Source organism: Choloepus didactylus, chromosome 6 (assembly GCF_015220235.1).
Source record: "Choloepus didactylus isolate mChoDid1 chromosome 6, mChoDid1.pri, whole genome shotgun sequence".
NCBI classification, from domain to species: Eukaryota; Metazoa; Chordata; class Mammalia; order Pilosa; family Megalonychidae; genus Choloepus; species Choloepus didactylus.
Window position 1 is genome coordinate 111,734,532 of NC_051312.1, and position 20,961 is coordinate 111,755,492.

At 35.8% G+C, this 20,961-nt stretch overlaps 1 protein-coding gene across 3 annotated transcripts in view; it reads right to left on the reverse strand.

The window, feature by feature from the left end:
• The window catches only part of MTMR2 (myotubularin related protein 2), a 143,365-nt gene extending 124,375 nt beyond the window's left edge, over positions 1–18,990 (reverse strand). Inside the window, exons 1-2 of one of the 3 annotated variants that reach the window (XM_037841181.1) lie at positions 18,655–18,989; positions 6,823–6,893 (exon numbers count right to left, since the gene is read on the reverse strand). Coding sequence is in view for 1 of the 3 variants with exons in the window: in XM_037841180.1 (XP_037697108.1) it covers positions 18,655–18,737 (83 nt within the window). In the remaining 2 variants the exon portion in view is untranslated. Of the gene's footprint in view, positions 1–6,822; positions 6,894–18,473; positions 18,499–18,654 lie in introns of those variants that run through there. The other 2 variants (XM_037841182.1, XM_037841180.1) reach the window with 2 other exon arrangements.
• Positions 18,991–20,961: the final 1,971 nt, after the last annotated feature.

Here is a 20,961-nt window from a genome sequence, read left to right on the forward strand (position 1 = left end):
CTTGTAAATTAAGAAAACTATGCATAAACAAACAAATTTTGGTACCTATTTTAGAAGTACTCCTTTTCTCAATACTACTGGATCTGTTAATGCTATGATGGTAGAGAACCTGTCTCCAGATGGCAGGATGTTCACTTATCACTCCCAAATATTCCCATGCTGCAAAGCACTTCCTCAGCTTCCTTTAAAAGATGGAAACAAAGACCTTCCACCTCAAACTAAAGGCCTCTTAGCCACCTTCCCTCTGACTTTTCCCAGTCTTCCCCCCCATTTGGGGAGCAGGGACCTCCTAAATCTTTTTCTTACCCTCCCCTCCCTTTCACAAACATTTACTGACATCACAATGCACTAGAAGAGAGTTGAAAACACATTCAGTGCATTAAGAGACTTACAGTCTAATGAATGCCAGATATGTAGTACCTCATAAAAATAATACAGTGTGAGAAAGGCTGCAATGGAAAGTCCGAAGAGAACAGAAAATGCAGCCAAGAGCTTAGTGGTTAAAAACATGGGCTTCAGAGTCACACAGACTCAGTTCCATCACTTACCAAATAACTCAGGCAAGTTACTCAATTGAATTTCTTACTGTATGTCTGAAATGAGGACGATACCTTATAAAATTGTAAAAAGGTTCAAAGAAGATGATCTATGGAAAGTTCGGTGCTAACAGTTAGCCGGTAGAAAGTGGTCAACAAATAGCACCATGAAAATAAAATAGCATCCTCTTTTAGAAGGTATTACAGTAGGAAGAAATAAGAAATAAAGGTCTCTTTCTAAGAAGGAGTCTACTAATTAAATTAAAATGAGGCAAAACACTTGGCCATAAAAGTACTTTTTAATCAGATTTGAACAATAAAATCATTTGCACTAAGAAAACTAAATACACAAATTTTTCAACTTTAAAAAATAAAGTTTTAATTAACTGATTAACCACTTAACAAAAAGCATAAACATTAGAGGGAAAAAAACAAATAAGTATGTATGTACTTATATATACATATTATACTACTTTTATATATAATACACATACACATATATATACACACACACATAACTTCTGCTATATTCAAGCAGAAGAATGACCCAAATTTTATTCACAAAACCAATTCCACCACCACTATTTTTCAGCATAACCTTTAGCAAAGCATGACCTTTTTTCCACCTATACTAATTTGCTGGCTTGTTCATGGATTGCTGGACTGTTAATAGAATTACCACTACTTGATTGTCAATCACACTGATACTTGAAGGCACTTCACAATAATGAACAAAAAATAAAATCCAAGCATTAACAGCTACCATAAATATAATTATATACCTTTTCATTCTCCTGATCTAGTATCGCAAAATCCAATAAAAACATTTCTTACAAAAATAAAAACTTCTGAAAGGTAAAGATGCAGGATAAACAAAGAACAGCATTATATATTCTTAATTCAAAATACCTGGAAAACAAGTCAATTATCTTTTCATATATCCTAGTAAACAAATGACTCCAGAGGATTTGAGAGTTGTGTATCTTTTGCTTTCCCGTAGATTTTTAGCTCTGGTTATTACAATAAGATCTAAACCACTTGCCTTATTTAAACGCTGTCTCTCCTACTGCCAATTCAATTTTACTTCAGTATTCCATGGAAAGAAAGGGTTCTTTATAAAAAGCATTTTCCTGTAAGTAATGTCCTAAGCACATATATAAGCATTTGCTCAAGAACATTAAAGAATGCATTCTATATTTTGATTGTAAACAAGCTTTTCTAGGAATGCAAATTTTGCTCTCAATACTAACACAATGGACTAGTGTCATAAGCACGGTTCACATTCAATTAGTCATTCTGTTGTAGATTTTATTTTTTAAAAATAATAAAAGGCCTGCAGTGTTTATAAAGTATTTTGGACACAAAAGACTTACTGTCAGAATATTTGCAGGATCCCCAAAAGAGAAATACAACCCCAAAGACAAATTTATTTACAGAATATAATTATTTTTAAAAAGCAATGCCCTGTGTTTTTTAACTTAATAAATGTACAGGATAAATGAGATGGCATAAATGGCCTTATTATCATAGCATCTGATTGACAGAAATAAGAGATTTCATTTGTCTTCTTCAGAGAAACAAAGGGGATTTGAGCTTTGGGACAGCCTTCAAACAGGCACATGTTGGCACTTGGTTTGGAACATCCCAAGATTCTAAGGTACACATGACCCTGGATACACTTTAATTTGTTTTATTTTATTTCCAGGTCTATCAACTGTATTTCCCAAACTAAAAATCAGGATGTTATTTTATAATGCAGCAGCAAATCTGAAAACACAGGTTGTATGGAAAATGGTTTGCATAAGTCTTTGTTTTCTTCAGAGAATCATTTCTTCAAAGAAGATCTTATCAGAAATGTAAATAAATACAACAGATAAAAGCCAAAGTATTCTAGCAGAAATGAGTGCATCCATGGGGCTCTGGGGTAAGGATTTGAGGACATTGAGGGACCTTGAGTCCCAGTACCAATACTAACACCCCCAGCAGCTCCTTAAAGGGGCATCTCAGAATCCCTTCAAAAATCTGATTCAAGCTCAGATGATAATTAGTAGAAGTTAAAACTTAGGGCTTTATAAGTAGCCTAGAAGGAAAAAGTTCTTTGTTTATCAGGTTAGCTGAAAGAAATATCTCACTAGTCTGAAAACTGGTCAGATTATTATAGCTCAAAGAACAATACCTGGAAGCTGCATTTCCTTTTAGAAACAAACACTTCCATCCCAAATTAAGTATAAGGACAGAAACACTAAAAAAGGGGAGTTGATCCATTCAATCAATGTCTGTTCTTTTAGCACAATTATAGAGAACACACAGAGAATTCATGTCTTGATAAATGATCTCACGCAATTTTCTCACCGCACAATGCAAATATGAATTCATTATTAAAATCAGAATGTTACATAACCATTCTGTGGGCCATGTAGATAGATCTGTTTTTGTTTATGCAAGACAGAGCAAAACTAATTATTATTATTAATCTGTCACTACCCTTTCAGTCTAATGACATAATATTTTGCATAAGTTTCAAAGTTATATAAGGGAAGTTAACACAAGTGTTATTTCCAGACACTGAGTTAGAACATTTAGTAGGAAAAGAAAAGTCTCTTTCTCTCTCTAACTCAAAGATATGAAATCAAAAATCTAATGTGCTGGCATCACTCCATGCGTCATACCTGCCATGGGCTTCCATCCGTAATACTGAACACTGTTTCTTATTTACCAGATTAGCTGACTGTTAGAAAGCATAAACAACAGAGAGGTGTTTTTTCCTTGCTTGCTGTTGTCTTTTCCTGCTTTTCTATCTGCACGACGAGGATGAACATCTATTTTTTTAAAGTTTTCAAATAACAATACTTTACATTAGCATTGTCAAATGCTTCACAAATGTCAAAGTGCCATCATACACATTTTATTCCATACATATTACCAACTCTCAGGCTAGACTGCCTGTTCCTGAATTCTGGTTCCACCACCTACCAGTTGTGTGACCTAAGAAAGTTACCTATCCTCTCTGTGGCTCATTTTCCTCTCTCTGGCTCATTTTCCTCATTCATAAAATGGGGGTGATGATAATTCTTAGAGCTGGCAGGACTGTCATGAGGATTATATGAAAATATGTAAAACACTTAAAACAGAGCCTAGCACATACTAAACACGACATAGGGGATAACTATTACGAAAATTTTTATTATTGTCATCATTATCATCAATTATTGTATTTGAGCTTCACAACAATCTTTTAAAGGTAGGAGAGCAGGTATCATTTTTCTCTTTTTCAAGATAAAGGAACCAAGGTACCACATGATGGTAGCCATGCTGAGAATATATCCTTTATCCAAAACATACCTGCATCTCTTTTAAGTATCTTAAGAGTAGCAGAAGGAGTCAATCTTCTAAAGAGAAGTATGTACTAAATAATTAGGCTGGGTGGACAAGTTGGAATTATCATCAATTTTCCAGTAGTTAGAATTTCTTCCAAATAACAAAATGCATACCCCATAAAACTTTTAACACTTCCATACTATGATCTATACTGGGCAGCAGAAACAGCATGGCATATAGAAACAAATTCTGAATTCCAGTTTCATCTCCTATAAGCAGGGGACCCTGAACAACTGTGTCAACTATCTGGGTCTCAGTTACTCATCTATCCAGCAAGGCCCTATAACACCCACCTCCCTCACAGGACTGAGAAAAAACTGAGATGACATAAGTAAAACAGGTTTGTAACTAAAAAGTACACCAAAATATGTCAACATTACCATTATCCCCATTGATTACATTGAGGAATAATACTGAACACTCAGATTCAATCATTCACCATTTTCTTCGACAGAAAATTATTGACAAAGTCTTCCAACATAGACATACTATGCTGAGTATTTCATGTAATTACACAGAGTGGCAATCTGGACTAGTGCAGTCAAAGAGAAATTTTAGGTAATCTGTATCTATTTTAGTACCATGTACTTAGAGACTACAATAAAATCTGAGCACAAAGAAATGAGAAAACATACCAAGTGACAAGTAAATGTACTTTTTTCTGATTTTAAATTAAACAACAGTAAGCATTCTCAATTAAATCCTAAGGAACCTCAATGGACATATCACAGCAGTAATAATAAAATTTACATTTGTGTGGCACTTCACAGTTTCAAAGCAGTTCACAAAAACCATCATAGAATTATAATAACTGTCATTGTTTATTCACAAGTTTAACATTCCTAAAACTTCCAACTGCTGGCAAGTTCCTTAACCTTAGTGTCCCAACATAAAAAAAAGAGGTAATTAGCCAACATAACAGCTGAGATTCCTTAACAGAGCTATTATCTTTATGATTCTGAGTCTATGGTTACAAAAAGAACAAGAAAAGCATTTAAAAGAAAATATATAATCACAAAATAAAACAAGCTTATGAGAAATGAATATGCTATTTAAGGATATCATTTATTAAATTATTATAATTTAAAATGTGGCCCAAAATATCCAGAAAAAAATGGGTAATAACATTTTATGGTCAAATGTACTAGTAATTTGAGAACTGCACAATATTTCAAATAAATGAGGAGAGTTACATTTAATAATGTAGGGTTAAAATTCAGTAACTATCAATATAATATATATAATACAATATAAAATACACACAATACTAAAATCATACTAAAATTAATTCAAACTCTTTTAGTTTTGAAAATACTTTAGAATCTCAGTCCTTCAGAACATTGTGAGTATCAGTTATCACTATGTGGTATTATAAATGTAAAATAACTTCAACTATTTAAGCCCTCTGGCTCAGTATATAAAATATCAGATTGTATACAAAGTGAATACAATCACTCCCTAAAGGTATACTTCACAGAATCCAAAGGAAAAGCCCAACTTTAAACAGGAAACTATTCATAGTAGAGTTTATCAAGTAACTATTTTAAAAATACTATTCTAGCTACAGTCATTCAAAAATAAAACCAGATTATGCTTTTCTGAATCATAAAGCTTAAATTTCAGGTAGGCAGAGAGCTGTGGAAACAAAACAAGGCAAAGCAAAACATGTTTTTTCTTCTACCTGGACTACCAGTTTCCCCTTCAGCCCACCAGTGATTTCAAAATCAGAATTTGTCACATATCTGACTAAAAGTTGAAGAAACAGTACATGTTCTTCACACACATAACCCATACGTGCTTTTAGATATTTTTTCCAGGACCTGTAATGAATTGGTTATGATTTTATATATGGTATCAGGAGAGGGGTCTACAGACATGAAACATAGTAAGGCTGTCTAGCCTAACAAAAATCATGAAGTGACTTGGTAAAGTCTAGAACTGGGGGTCAGGAGACCAGCTCTGGTACTAAATAGCTCCGTGATCTTGGTGGAAACAAAAACAACCTTTCCTGGCCTTCTAACAATATGTCTTTGAATGAGAACTTCTTTAGGTCAGTTCCCTCATGTGTAAACTTATGGAGCAGACTAGAATCTGAAAAGCATCCAGATCAGTGGTTCTCAAACTTTAAGTAGATTCTTGGGCCCACTCCCAGTGATTCAGAATGTCTGGGCTGGGACCTAGGAAGCTCAATTCTCACCAAGCACCACCAGTTACTGAAGTGGTCCTCAGACACAGTTGAGAAAACACTAATTAGATGATCTCTAATGTCCCTAATGGTATAAAAACAGATGATATAACTGGTCTCAGCACCAAGCTCTTAGGAATTCAGGATATAGCATAATGTGCAGGGTGGAGTTGATGCTAAACAAATATTTAAAATTTGAAACAAATATTTGAGGAAGGAAAGGAGGGAGACAGGGAGGGAAGAAAGGAAGGAGGTGAGGATGTGAGGAAGGAAGAAGGCTAACTAGCTAACTGAGCGTATTTTTTGTAAGAGACATATAAAAGGTAGTAAAATTAAAACTGGTTAAAATATATAATGTACATCAGCAGCTGGAAAGAGAAGACCTTAGTCTCTATACAATTTTAAATAGAACACGATCATTTGTCACCTTCTTCCCAAGCCAAACTGCAAAATATTAAGGCAGAAAAGGAAAAAAGTGGTAAGTTGAAACCAAAAGAATTCTAATGGAAAATTATCAGATGAAGAAAACTTCATGAATGCTACCCCCAGGTAGAGGAGAACACAGAATTTTAAGGACTGGGACTTGGAATTAGGACTGAAGTTTGAAATCACTGATCACTCATATACTTAAATTTCATTAGGAATAATATATGGATTTCCAGAAATACTGTTGGCAATATTAACTTTTGTCCGTTTTTATTTCCATGTTTCCCATTCACTTACATTATAATTTTTGAGATGTTTTATCTTCACTTCTGATGATCTTCAAATGTCAATGGCTCTTAACACATTAACTGTAAACAAACACAAAGGAACTTAGGGGAATTCAGATATTTAAGGAACCCTACAATAAATTATACTAAATTATTCTGTAAAGCCTATGGGAAGGGTAAGTGGGTGGGGGGAGGGGCCTCTGGAATCATGTTTACTTCCTTCACAATTTATCTGATCTTCAAAAGGTAAAACTGTATCGTTTTTTCATGAAAATGATACTACCTTCTTAATAATTAGGCAAAGAAAAAAATCATCCTTCCTTCTGTCAGAAGAATAAAACATTCAAAGCAAGAGAAAATCATCTCCATAGAGAAACACTCTCAACTTAATAATGTATTATCTTTCTTAGCCCTTTCCAGCTTAGCAGGACAGCTGGCCAAGGAAAGTCAGGTTCTTATCCCTACCACTCAATCAACCTGTAATAGGACTTCTTTGGTCTGGATCTGCAGTGCCATTTTTCAGGCATGATCAGTTCTTTACAGCATACACTCTGAAGTCAAACAGACCTGGGTTCAAATGTCAAACTGCTCTCTCTAATCTTCAGTTTCCTTGTGTGTAAAATGGAAACAATAATACTTACTACTGTACATGGCTGTGGTGACAATTATATAAGAAAATGCATATGCGGGATTAAGCACCATACCAGCACATAGCAAACACTCACTACACATGAAATGCTATTGTTTATAATATTGTTATTTTTATTAATATTAATACTGTTAATTTACTATTACAACAACCTACCACTTGAAAAGCAAAACTCCAATACAGGACCCCCATATATATGATAGTCACTCTTATCTCAGGTGTTTCTATTTTTAGGTACTGCCTTTGATTATAATGGAAGAATGTTGCCCAATATCAATAACAGAAGACATCAGTATCATATGAAGTTTTATTTGTGACCTTTGCTGGACATCTTGGCTCAGCTCACAAAAATTAAGGCATAGACCATCATCAGGCAAAGTTATTCCCCAACAAAAGCCCTACTTGAACAATTGTTCACCTGCTGCTATCATTAAAATCAATTCTGTTATACAGGGTTAAGGATGATATTGTCTGTCTTTTAAAATTTCAACTTCTGGGTGGGACCAAAAGAATAGATGTTTATTTTGCCCAAATTTAAATTTTCTGTAACACACTATCTAACTTAACCTCTCTGGCCAGGTTAATTAAACAGCCTAAATAGATGGCACCCAGAATACAGAATGAGAACAGGTGATTCCGTATAGCTTAAAGTAAAACCCTGATACATTCCAGAGTATTTTAGGCAGATAATAAAAAAGTATTTGCAAAGTCCTTTGAGGTTCTGCAGCTCTGAAAGTCCGCATTACTCCATACAGTAACAGTTAAAGAAGTAAAAGAGATCAGACTACATTAGAGATAAGAATGAAACGGACATGGTTAAGACTAAGGTAAATTAGAATACACGGTAAAGAATGACTGATTGTATTTTAAAACTCCAAATTCCATGTGAGACCAAAGGAAGAGAGGTTTATTTGGTACACAATTTATATTTTCTGTTGCATGCTATCTAATTTAACCTTTCTGGTCAGTTTAGTTAAATAACATAATTACATGGAACCTAGAATAGGGAAAGAAATCCTGTTATTCTGTAGTCTTATGTAATACCCCAATACATCCCAGAATATTTTGGGCAGAAAATAAAAAAGTATTTTCAAAGTTCCCTTGAGGGACTAGGGAAACACGTGGAACTATTAAACTTCCCCACCTGGGAAATTCCTGCTATTCTCTTAAGCAATAGGGCTCCCAATTTAATAAGCCAAGCCCTCAATCTAGAGGCTTGCCCTTATGAAACTTATCTCTCCAATGGCGAAGCTAAGCCTACTTATAACTATGCCTAAGATTCACCCCCAACAAACCTCTTTTGTTGCTCAGATGTGGCCTCTCTCTCTAAAACAACTCTGCAAATTAACTCATTACCCTCCCCCCTACATGGGACATGACTCCCAGGGGTGTAAGCCTCCCTGACAACATGGAACATAACTCCCAGGGATGAGCCTTGCCCTGGCATCATGGGATTGACAATGCCTTCTTGACCAAAAGGGTGAAAACAAAAGTTACAAAATGAGGTTTCAGTGGCTAAGAGATTTCACATATAGTCAAGAAGTCATTTCGGAGTTACTCCTATGCAAGCTTCAACCAGATATTGCAAATTCCCACAGTTATGTCAAGCCCCAACCAACAGTATTCCTGAAAACCCTAAAAAAACCCAGCTCTATTTAAGACTCTCTAGAAGTTTTACTTATTAAGTTTATTATTCAGAAACTTAAACTCTCCAGATCGTCCCTATGCCAGATAAGGCCTGAAACTTTCTCCCAGAACATCAACCAATGGCACTCCCCTACCCCATAATGTTGACACCCCTTTCAACATGAAGTTAGAATGGTCATTGACCAAATATCCCTGTAGATTGAGAGAATGATCATATGAGAGGAAGGAGTTGTAACTGAGAAGTCAGGATTCAACAAATGATTATGACTACTGAATCATCATATAATATTTCTTTTTAGCTTCTAGTGTATTAAAACAGTCAGAAGGAAATATCTGAAATTGTGGAACTGTAAGTCAAACTATACTTTGAAATTTGCTCTATAACTACTTGTCAAACTGTACTTTGAATCTATCACTTTTCTGCATATGTTATATTTCACAATAGAAAATACAAAAAAAAGCAATTCTGTTGAAAAGGGAGATATAGTTATGACTCATGTCTATTAATCCCATAAGTCCAATTAATACAAGCTGTATCAATCCAGAAGAGGTCTATCCATCCTCCTCTACTCACTCCCAAATGATTAAACTCCTTATGTTTGAAATTATATGCCTAAAATACCAATATTAAGTTAGCTGAAAAGAATGCATATTTCAATGAAAATGTTAGGTCAAGGATATAAAAACCAACAGAAAATATTGACAAAAGCAATCATAAACTAGCCTGGCCTAAAATAACCAGCTTTGTTTCCCTTAAAGAGACCATACGTTTAGAACTGAAATGAGAGAAAATACCTAAATAAAACCTCATGCAAAATTCTGGGGGGGGGGGGGGGGGGTAAGAGGGGGGTAGGAGTGAGATAAAACACCTGGATATTTGGCTTTAAAATATACTCCAAACTAAAGAAGATGATGGCAGGCCATCATCCTTAACACCACTGCTACTTTACCATCCAATTTCTTGAGCTCTTCAAATGAAATAAAAAAGATAGCACAGCTGAAAATTCTTCATTTGATTTCTATTTGCCCTTCACTGAATGATCTAGCAGTTATTAAATGTTATCATTTTCATTTTATGGTCCTAACTTAGGATTATAAAAATGTGGCCCAAGATAATATGCAAAAAAGTAGAAAATTTTAAAAATTAGAGTTTAGAGTATTTCAAGACACAATTCTTTCTTTTGGTCTGCTAAAATATATCACCTCTCTCTTTTAGTGTATTTTCTATTTTGTACACTGCATTTGCAAATCTAAGAGTCTCTCTAGCATATATGAAGTGTTACTGACTTTAACTGGAAATTTTCTTTCTCCATTTTAAATTATTTGTTTGTATTTCATGGGAGAAGTTAACTGGCAGATTATCTCCAGTTCCCATTATCTCTTTATTCCTTAGTGACAAAACTCCCCATTATTAGCATGGTACAATGCCCACCAGAATAGACTACGTATTCTAGCTTTCACTGTGGCTAGTATGGCCAACTGGATGTAAGCTAAAAACTATATATGACTTCTAAAAAAGTTTCCTTTAAAGAGAGGGGGTATATTCTTCTTCAATTCCTCCTTCCTTTTGACTGGAATGAATACGCAATGGCTAGAGATTCAACAGCAATTATGGTTCATAAGGTAATCTTAGGAACGAAAGAGACTTAAACTAGAGTCTATGTCCTCAGTACTTCAGATCCATCATACCAGACATGTACTGACTATCTCCAGGATTTCTGTGGAGAAAAAATAAAATTATGTCTTGTTTTAAGCCACTGTTAGTTTGGATTTTCTGTTATACGATGCTTAACCTAAACCTTAAGTTTAAAAAATAAAATAAGAAAAGGTTTTCCAAATACCAGGATTTAGATTTTTTTGAAGTATATAAACTAAAACATATTTTAAGTTATCTTTTAAATTATATTTAAACATAGTATCTGCTCTTATTTAATCTAGACAAAAAAATGTATATAAAGAATCTAAGAGTCAGTCACATCACATACTCTCAAAAGAGTCTTTGAAAGAAAGAAAATTCATCAGTGATTACTGCTCATGGGTCCTATTTACTTGGGTTGGGAAAGAGGAAGCTTGCTCATTAATGGTCTACCATGATGATAATATTGGTACATATATAGAAACACATTAGGAGGGGTAAGCACAATTAGTTCTGTAATAAAGCTATAGGAAAGGGAATTGAGGTTATTTTCATTAAAAGGGCATCTCCCATTGTCCCTTTTATTTTAATAACTTTGTACACCAAATATTTTCTTTTTTCAAAGTTCCATTTTTAAACTGATTTCCTATGGAAAGCAGGTTTATAAAAATCACTCCTTATCCTATCACCTCTCTAACAGTTTTTAATTCTATCCACCAATTTTACTAACATTATACTACGCACAAAAATATGTTCTACAGGGTCAAAACCAATTTCCTTAAAAAGGGAAAGTATTCCTCACTAAAATCTGGAGGACTTCAACTGGTCAAATCCTGAGTCACATGTAACCTTTGGCCCTAGTGATTTCAAATACAATAGTATTAACTTGGCAGCTTTCCAAAATAAACATACTGCTCTCTGGACATCTGTATCCAGCTTATTTCCTTCCTTTGGGCATAATCAAGACTTTACTAGTTCAGTTGATTGCCTCCTGGAAGTTCTTCTTCACAGTACTTTTTAAAAAATGCATGATACCACTCATGGATCTTGCCTAGGCTCCATTATTAAGAAAAAGTCTAAAACATGTATTTCTGATTTATGTTACTGATGGCTGAAACACACAAGGCCTCAGAAAATTTCCAAAAAATCAGATATAATAAATCTACAAGAGATGACTTTTACCTTCCACTACTTCAGTCAGCATTTTCACAAAAAAGCTACCAAGTAACAGGCTTATAAAAGCTCTAACAAGACAGACCTAACTTAACTTAAACCATTTCAAATAACCGTTGACGGAATTACTAGGCACCAACTAGTAAAAGATGCAAGGCGATGGTTCTCAAACTTTAGCATGCTTCAGAATCACCTGTAGGGCTCTTCAAAACACAAACTATCAGCCCCACCCCCAGAGTTTTTGATTCAGTTGGGTCTGAAGTGGTGCCTGAGAATTTGCGTTTTAAACAAATTTCCAAGGGATGCTAATGCTACTGGTTTGGGGACCACATTCAAAACCAGTGATCTACATTACTAGAAGATCACTGATGATAGCATAAGGAGAAAAGCAGAAAAAGTATACAGGACTCAATCTCAGTTTCAGTACTAATCTGAATACCTTTGATTAGTAACTAATCTCTTTAAATGTTTCTTCTGAAAAATCCAGACAATAATCAGAGATTAGTTCACAATAATGTTGAGTCTTCTCTAACAGAACTTAAAAGTTCTTTTAGGGTCCCAGAATAATGGTATCAAAGATAACCAATTTTTAGTCCATCAATATTCAATTTCTGATGCAAGATGCTAATAAGGGCAAGACTGAAGCTTCAATGTTAGCTTCACTTTGTTCCACAGCTATAGTTTCTATCATTAATCTTGGCCAGCTGCCGCAGAAGGCATGCCAAGAATCACAAGGGGAATGGGTAAGAATGTGTGAACGGACACAAATCCATCACTTCTACTGGAAAAAACAACCCAAGTACACATTTCCTACTGACATATCTCACAGTGACCTTGAGGCTAAAACTAGAGATGAGACCTTGCAACAAAATGTGTTTTAGAAATACTGGAAACTCTTTGGCCTCTTCTGGCTATAAGTATCATCAAAAATTATGGAAACTCTCAAAATTGAATACTTCTGTATTTTCAAAGGACTTTGTGAAAAGGCAGCCGATTCAATGGGAGAAAATATTTGGAAACCACATATCTGATAAGGGTTTGACAACCAGAATATATAAAGAAATCCTGCAACAAAACAATGAAAAGACAAACAGCCCAATTAAAAAATGGGCAAAAGACATGAATGGACATTTTTCCAAAGAGGAAATACAAATGGCTAAAAAGCACATGGGAAGATGCTCATCTTCACTAGCTATTAGGGAAATGCAAATCAAAACCACAATGAGATATCATCTCACACCTACTAGAATGGCGGCTATTAAACAAACAGAAAACTACAAGTGTTGGAGAGGATATGGAGGAATAGGAACACTTATTCAAGCTGGCGGGGATGTAAAATGGTGCAGCCACTGTGGAATACGGTCTGGCAGTTCCTCAGGAAGCTAATTATAGAGTTGCCATATGATCTGGCAATCCTGCTACTAGGTATACACCCAGAAGAACTGAAAGCAGGGACGTGTTCAAACATTTGCACACTGATGTTCCTAGAGGCATCATTCACAAGTGCCAAAAGATGGAAACAACCCAAGTGTCCATCAACTGATAAATGGATAAACAAAGTATGGTATACACATACGATGGAATATTATTCAACAATAAGAATGATGTCCTAAAGCATGTGACAACACGGATGATCACTGAAGACATGTTGAATGAAATAAGTCAGACACAAAAGGACAAATATTGTATGATCTCACTAATATGAACTAATTATAATATGTAAACTCATAGAGATAAAATCTAGAATACAGGTTACCAGAAGATAGAATGAGGCTCGAGAATGGGGAATGGGTGCTGAATATATTCAGCATTTTCAGCTAGGTTGAATTTAAATGTTTGGAAATGGATAGAGGTCATGGTACCACAATATGGTGAGTGTAATTAACAACACTGAATTATGTGTGTGATTATGATTTAAACGGGAAGTTTAGACTCATACATATCATGAGAAGGAAAGCTAGAGATTAAAACATGGGACTGTATAACAGTGAACCCTGTGGTGTACAATGACTATGATTAACAGCACAAATATAAAAAGTTCCTTCATGATCTAGAACAAATGTTCAAGGAGTTAGAGTTTTATATGGGGAAAATGCACCTATTGCAATCTATGGACTATAGTTAACAGTAGCATTTTAATATTCTTTCATCAACAGTAACAAATGTACCACACCAACACTAAGGATCAATATTGGGGGTGAGGGGTTAAGGGTACGGGATGTTTTTTGTTTTTTGGGTTTTTTTTGGGGGGGAGGTGGTAAAGAAAATGTTCTAAAATTGATTGTGGTGATGAATGTTCAACTATGTGATGATACTATGAGCCAGTGATTATACACTTCAGATGGTTTGTATGGTATGCGAATATATCTCAATAAAACTGCAAAAGAAGAAAATCATGGAAACAATACAGGATTTGCTGCTTTCAAATGATAATCTGAAGAACACATGAAATTTTAAAATGCTGTTGGTTGGGGACTACTTGAGTATATAGATGGTCCTCTCTGATTTTTTTTTTTTTTTACATAAGCTAAATGTAAAAATAAGATGCTAAAAAATAAAAAATAAAAACAACGGGCATTTTTTAGAACTCATGGACTAGAAATCAACTCATATAACCAAAATTATCTAAGACAAACAAGTGGTGCCTGTAATAATAACAGCATGAGTATATATGAAGAATGAAAGAAATACACATTAAATAAAATGATGACAAGATAAGTTAGAAAGAAATGGACCAAAATAATCAAGAGTAGCAGCTGGAAAAACAGGTAGGCGAAGGGGACATAATATCTTCAAGATTATTATATAGAGAACTGGGCCCAGAAAAGATAACAAAGTCTATAAAATCAGATAAGCATGTCAAGAGGTTTCAAGAATAACCAGCTTGAACCTGGAGACTGCGACTGGTAAAGCCAAATTCAATAGAGGAAAACCCTTTTTAATCCTTTGAGTGAGAACAACATATAAAAAGGTGGTGATCATTTAGTTAACATTCCTTTATTCAAATACTCACTGACACCTATTAGCCACTAGATATCTTAGCATTTGATTATGCATAGTCAAAAGTGATCAATGAAACCCTCTCAAGCAGAAAATTCAAACTGAATAATGAAAAACCAGACTAAGAAGGCATACTAACACAGGGTAAAATTCTGCTGTATAAATACAGTTTTGAGGCTCAGTCCTACCACAGCTGTCACATCTAGCCTACAGCATTGTTTTATCTGTATTCTAACATGTTACACTTACATCAAGAACAAAATTATGGAATATAACCAGACTGTTTGCTGAAGAGAATTTTTTTATTTTTTAGAACTCTCTTTGCAGGGCTAGACACATATGAAGAATGAACGATAGCAAAATATACAAGAACTGCTAAGCAGTTCACTGAAGTCAGGCAATACTAAGCAGAACTCACTAAGGAAAACAACTTTTTATAAGGATACAAGGTGAGAACTATAGGTGATTAAGAAACTGCTGCCTGGGTATCATATAAAGAATGGAAATGCTCTTTTGTGATCAAAGGCAGGCCCATCATAATCTAGGAGGCAAAGCTAATAGCAAGAGCAACTCTGAAATGACTGCAGACATACATAGTTCACATTATATGAACTACAGCATTCATCCAACTTCAATAGTGTCATTTTCAAAAACAATGGGCATTGCAACAAATGTACCACACTAATGAAAGATGTTAATAATAGGGTAGTATATAGGAACTCTGTATTTTATGCATGAATTTTCTGTAAACCTACTTCTTTCATTAAAAAAAAATAAAAAATAAAAACAATGGGCATCAACAATACGGGCTAATGCATTATTTTTCAAATTTATATCCTTCCTACTTCCCAGAGGGCTTAAAGCAACTTAAAAATACACATTTAAACAGTACACATATTTAAACTGAGTTCATCTAATTTAAGTACTTGGAAAAACTAGGGATGAGTAGATTACAAGTTTCAGCTATAATCTGACATTTTTTGCTAAGGTGAAAGGAAAGCTGCAGTTACATAATTTTCATTTTCTAACAACCAGGAAACACATAATTTTTTATATAAACATTTTTCTTGGAGCTAAACTCAGCAAAAATTTATGTCAATTTACTGTGTAAAAGACATTCTGGGACACACTGAACAGTATAATTAACCATTATTTTGCTGGAGATATCAAATCAAATTCTTAAGGTAGTTTCCTAATCCAGTCACTGTATAAAAACAGAAAGCATAAAAATGAACTACAATTTAAGGATGGCATTTCTGCAAAAGGCTCAGACAATACAGTTTAAACATTTATATTTTGCTTTTTCATAGGCTAACAGAATAAAAGTAAAAGCAATCTAGAGAACTTAGCCATGGTTCTCAAACCTGAGCATGTATTAGAATCACCTGTGATAGTCACCTAGCCTTTCTAAGTAGTGCTTAGGATGCAGTTATTCTACAGTGTTAAAGAGTGCCACAAACGAGTATGGTGATTAATGAAATAAAAGTTATGAAAAGATTTAGCGGGATAACTTCTATAGAGGAGACATTCAATAAATATTATCACTCTTCCAGAGAAGAGTAAGGAAAGCTGGCATTCCCCGGTGGAAAACAGGGGTCACACTTATATTTTTGTCCATAGAAAATGAGACTAGTTTAGTCAAAGTTATTTCAAAAAGTTTTGAATTTTCTCAAATTCATGTCATTTACATAACTTTTCAATAGTAAGTTAAAAATACATACAGAAGCATCTACCTAAAGTTGCTGGGTTTCCTCTTTTTCTAGGAAATAAACATTTAATAAAAAACTGCTTCCTAATATTTTTTAGGAAATGTTAAAGTGACAAAGTCAAGTAGGTACATTAGTCTGTAATAATACTAGATAACACTTATTGACTGTTAATTTCAAAAATCTATAACAAAGGTTATTTGTAAAGGAAATAGCTTAGTCATTGGTAAGTGCATTCATCTTAATAAGTATTTCAATAAGATGAAGAGTGATAGAATTTCAGAACTGCAAAGATCTTACAGATTTTCTACATCAACCCCCTTATCTTAAAAGATGAGGAATCTGTAGACTACAAAGGTGAAGTAATACAGGCCACATAGCTAGCTGAGTCAGGGACTTCAGAAGCTGAGCCTCCTGACTTCCAGTACTCCAGTTCTAATGTATTATGCTGCCTCCGGTGGTTCTAAGGGTTCTGCCCTTGGATGAGATCACTGATTGCCTCATTTGCTTTCTTCATATTCTATTCTGAACCATAGTTGTCATTTGTAACCTTCCCATAAAATCTTAATTTTTCCAACCTGCTTTCTAAATGGGGGATTTTACAGCTGAGCATGTAAATACTAGGCTTTCTAAATTTCATGGCAATAAATACAGAATTTTTAAAAATACTTGAAATAAATGTATCACATACATAACCAAATGCAAAAAAATCTTTCTCTCCTGGATAATTCAATCTACAAATTTTAAATACCACTTACTGTGCACCTATGACCCGCCAATTCTATGATAAGTGCTGGAGATACGAAAATGATTACATGTCCTTGCCTTAAGTAGTTTATAGCCTAACAGAGAAGACAAACCAACAATTGCAGTGTGCTTGGTAAGGACTCTGAAAAAAGGGGTGGGCAGGGGGCTATGACTGCTTACAAAGAGAATCTACTTAGAATGATGGGATCAGCCAATGATTCCCCATGAAGGTACTTAATACCCACAGGAAAAAAAAATGGCAGCACTGCCCATATTTAGCAGAGCCCAAATTGAATTAAAAAACAGCAACTTCAATTTATTCAAGGGAAAAAATGAAAACTGTATTATTCTTCACACGGCAGTTTAGTATCTGACAGCCGTATAATAACAATTAGATTACTTTTCAATGAAAAAGAGCCTGCTTTCATTATGGCTGTATAACAAGTCTTCTAACACTCCCTAAAAATTTTAAACGACTATTTTAAAATCAAAGAAAAAGACTGCATCCAAAACATGTCTACCTAATATTCATAAAAGCTTTCTGCAGGACTGCATAAACTAACGTCCTCCTCAAAATTCCAGGATAAAAATTCCGTCTGGTACAAGAGAAATGGCAACCTGGAGAACCGGTAGCCCAGAAGGAAGAAAACCATCACTCAATTTGCGTTCTTAAACCCATCACTCGGTAGTAAGGACTACTCAAGATTCCTAGACACTGACTTTCAGCTGCGGGATTTAGAAAAGAGAAGCACATTTAAACAAAGTTGGGAAGAGAAGAATGAATCAGAGTGAAGGGAAAAGGGGGAAAAGGAAGGAAGGAAAAGGAACGAGAAGAAAGGGTTGGGCAAGAAACCAAAAACCAAAGAAATAAAATATGGAAGAAGAAAGACTGGATGATGGGACTGGAAAGAGGGGTAAAGAATGAGAAAGGCAGGGAGGAAATGGCGAGAAAAAGAGTAGGGGAAAGACTAAACAAAAAAAAAATATTTGAGAAAGAATAAGAGAAAGGGAAAGTAATGAACTGAGGCTACCTCGACGCCTGAGAAAACTGTATCGGAATACGAAAGGTAGAGGAGCCCGTAAAGAAGCAGCGCATTTTTAACCTTTTACACAGCCTCTATGGCCCAGAACAGAGAGAATAAGTGGTTCCCAACTCCCTGGAAAGAAATTCCGGCGCAATCTTCAAAAGCTGGCATCTGAGAGTTGGGGCGCCATACGGCCGATCTACAGCCCCTCGCCATTTCCCTGGGATGAAAAGCGGGGCGGGGCCCGGGTCCGGGTTACCTGGACAGGGAATCCACGCTGGGCGGCCGTGCAGCCGCAGCCAGCTGAGAGCCAAGACTCTCGCAACTCGAGCTCTTCTCCATGGCGCGGCGAGGGCAGCAAAAGGGAAAGGCTGAAACGACCTCCGCGGTGACCGGGCGGGAGGAACGGAGGGCGGAGTACGCCGGACAGGGGCAGCTGTTAGACGAGCGCCAGCCCGAGAGGGAGACCGGAAGCGGCCATGTTTCCCCAGACTGCACCGCGCTCAGGGGCTACCGGGGAGCTGGAGGACCCCGCGGCGCTTCTTAGATACTGGCCGGCACGTGCTACGTTCGTTACGTTCCTCGGCGCGGCCTTAGGGCTCTGTGACAGCCAGGTGTAGGCTCTTGGGGTGATAGCGTCCCGTGAGGCGGGAGGGATATGGACCCTGTGCGAGAAAGGGAAACCTTGGGAAAACGAGTGAGGAATAAGGAATGCTAGAGACGAGGGTCTCGAGAGAAGGAAAAAACAAGGATCTGAGAGCGCGGGAATGTAGGAGGTCAAGGAAAATGAGAGGATAGGAATAGAGGACGTGCAGTAGAATGAAAGGAAAGGACGTGGAGGAACAGAGAGGGAGAAAAACTATAAGGAGGCTTGAAGGATAAGGATGGGAGATGATAGGGTGAAAGGTTACCAAATGTGGGGCTGAAAATAATTATTTTGGGGGTGAGAATGGAGTATTTGAAGGCTGCTTTAGAGCCAGTCAGACATGGATTCAAATTCTGACTACCAGTTACCTGCACTGTAACCCAGGGCATGATGGTCATCAACTTCCTTATCTGTCAAATAGCCTCACAGATTAGATTACTGGATACGTGTAAAGTGCTTAAAACATTGTTAGGCACATAGTAAGCACCCAGTTAATATTAGCTACTGTTAGTACCTACTTCATAGGGCTGTTAGTGATACCAGTCAAAGGTAGGGTTCTCTGCCCCATGTACAGAAAAGTCGATATATGACACCTGGGTTTCAAAAGGAACGTTTATTGCTAAGTGAAGTAAGGAGAACATCTGACCTATCGGCCTAAAATCTGTCTCCCTCAGTCTAAGGAGTTTAGGTTTTTATGGATTCAAAAAAAGGGGAGATGGATTTGTTACCATTACAATAGTAAGTATAAGCAACTATAATTTACAAATGTAAAGGAGTGGAGCTAAAGGAGATGCTAGAACTAAGTTGGAATAACCATTACAATAACAAGTAACTACACCGTACAAATGTAAAGGAGTAGAGCTAAGCTAGAACTAAGCTAGAATAGCCATAATAACAAATAACTACACTGTAGTCAGCAGTTAGTTCTGGGCTGACTCAACTTCTGTCATTAGGGGGTTGTCTTTGACATCATAAGACCCTAAAGTTGTAAAACAGGATAAGGGAGTACAAGCAGGACCAGTCAAGAGGTTCTTACAATTTGCAATTCATTTGGTTTCAGTAATTTCAGGTATTTCCTTTTGGATATTCTACAATATACTAGAAAGAAAAAGGCATCTATATAATGATTCAGTTATCATAATCATCTGTTAAAGCTTAATTTCTTGGTTAAATTAGGATGGAATGGACTAATGTACATAATTTCAAACAGAACCTTGATAAATGGCTGCTTTTTTGAGGGAAAAGATACAGGAATGGTGGCAGAGAAGTAAGAAGTGGTTGGTAGGGAAAAGGTAATGGAAAAAGTATGTCACAGGTATATATTTCCTGCTGGCCCAGCATTGTTGAGTAACTAAAGAAGAAGCTCAAACTTTCAGTCCTACTGAGATTTGGATTGGAGGGATTTATCTGGTCAAGAAGTGTCTGTGGACAAAAAACAATTTGGCGTTAATCCATTATCCAGGCAAAGAGCTATGGAAGAGGAAATGGAAAGGGAATTAATAAATGTGCAAAAAGAATTAGACACATATACTACCAAATGTAGAGGTGTTAGAGGGCAAATTTTTAGTGCTCTTTCCCTGCCCTCTCAAATTCCCATGCAGAGCAGGAAGGGAGGGTAGAGAGATAGAACTGTGATAAGAAAGCAGGAATTGGGTAAAGGGGAAATGCTTCAGCAGTAATTTTCTGTTATGGAAGACACAGGAAGGACATAGAAAGGACACCATAAAGGAATTTTTCTGATTAAGACTGAATCCCAGTCACCTCATGTATGGGGTGTAAAATTATGCAAAGATTATTTCTATAAAATATTAGACAATGAATCCTTGAAAACCTCCTTCTCAGGATAAATAGAATTATCGTATCAGTTTAAGCTAGATTTAATATACACTGAACAATTGGTGTTGTAAGAAAATCTTAAAG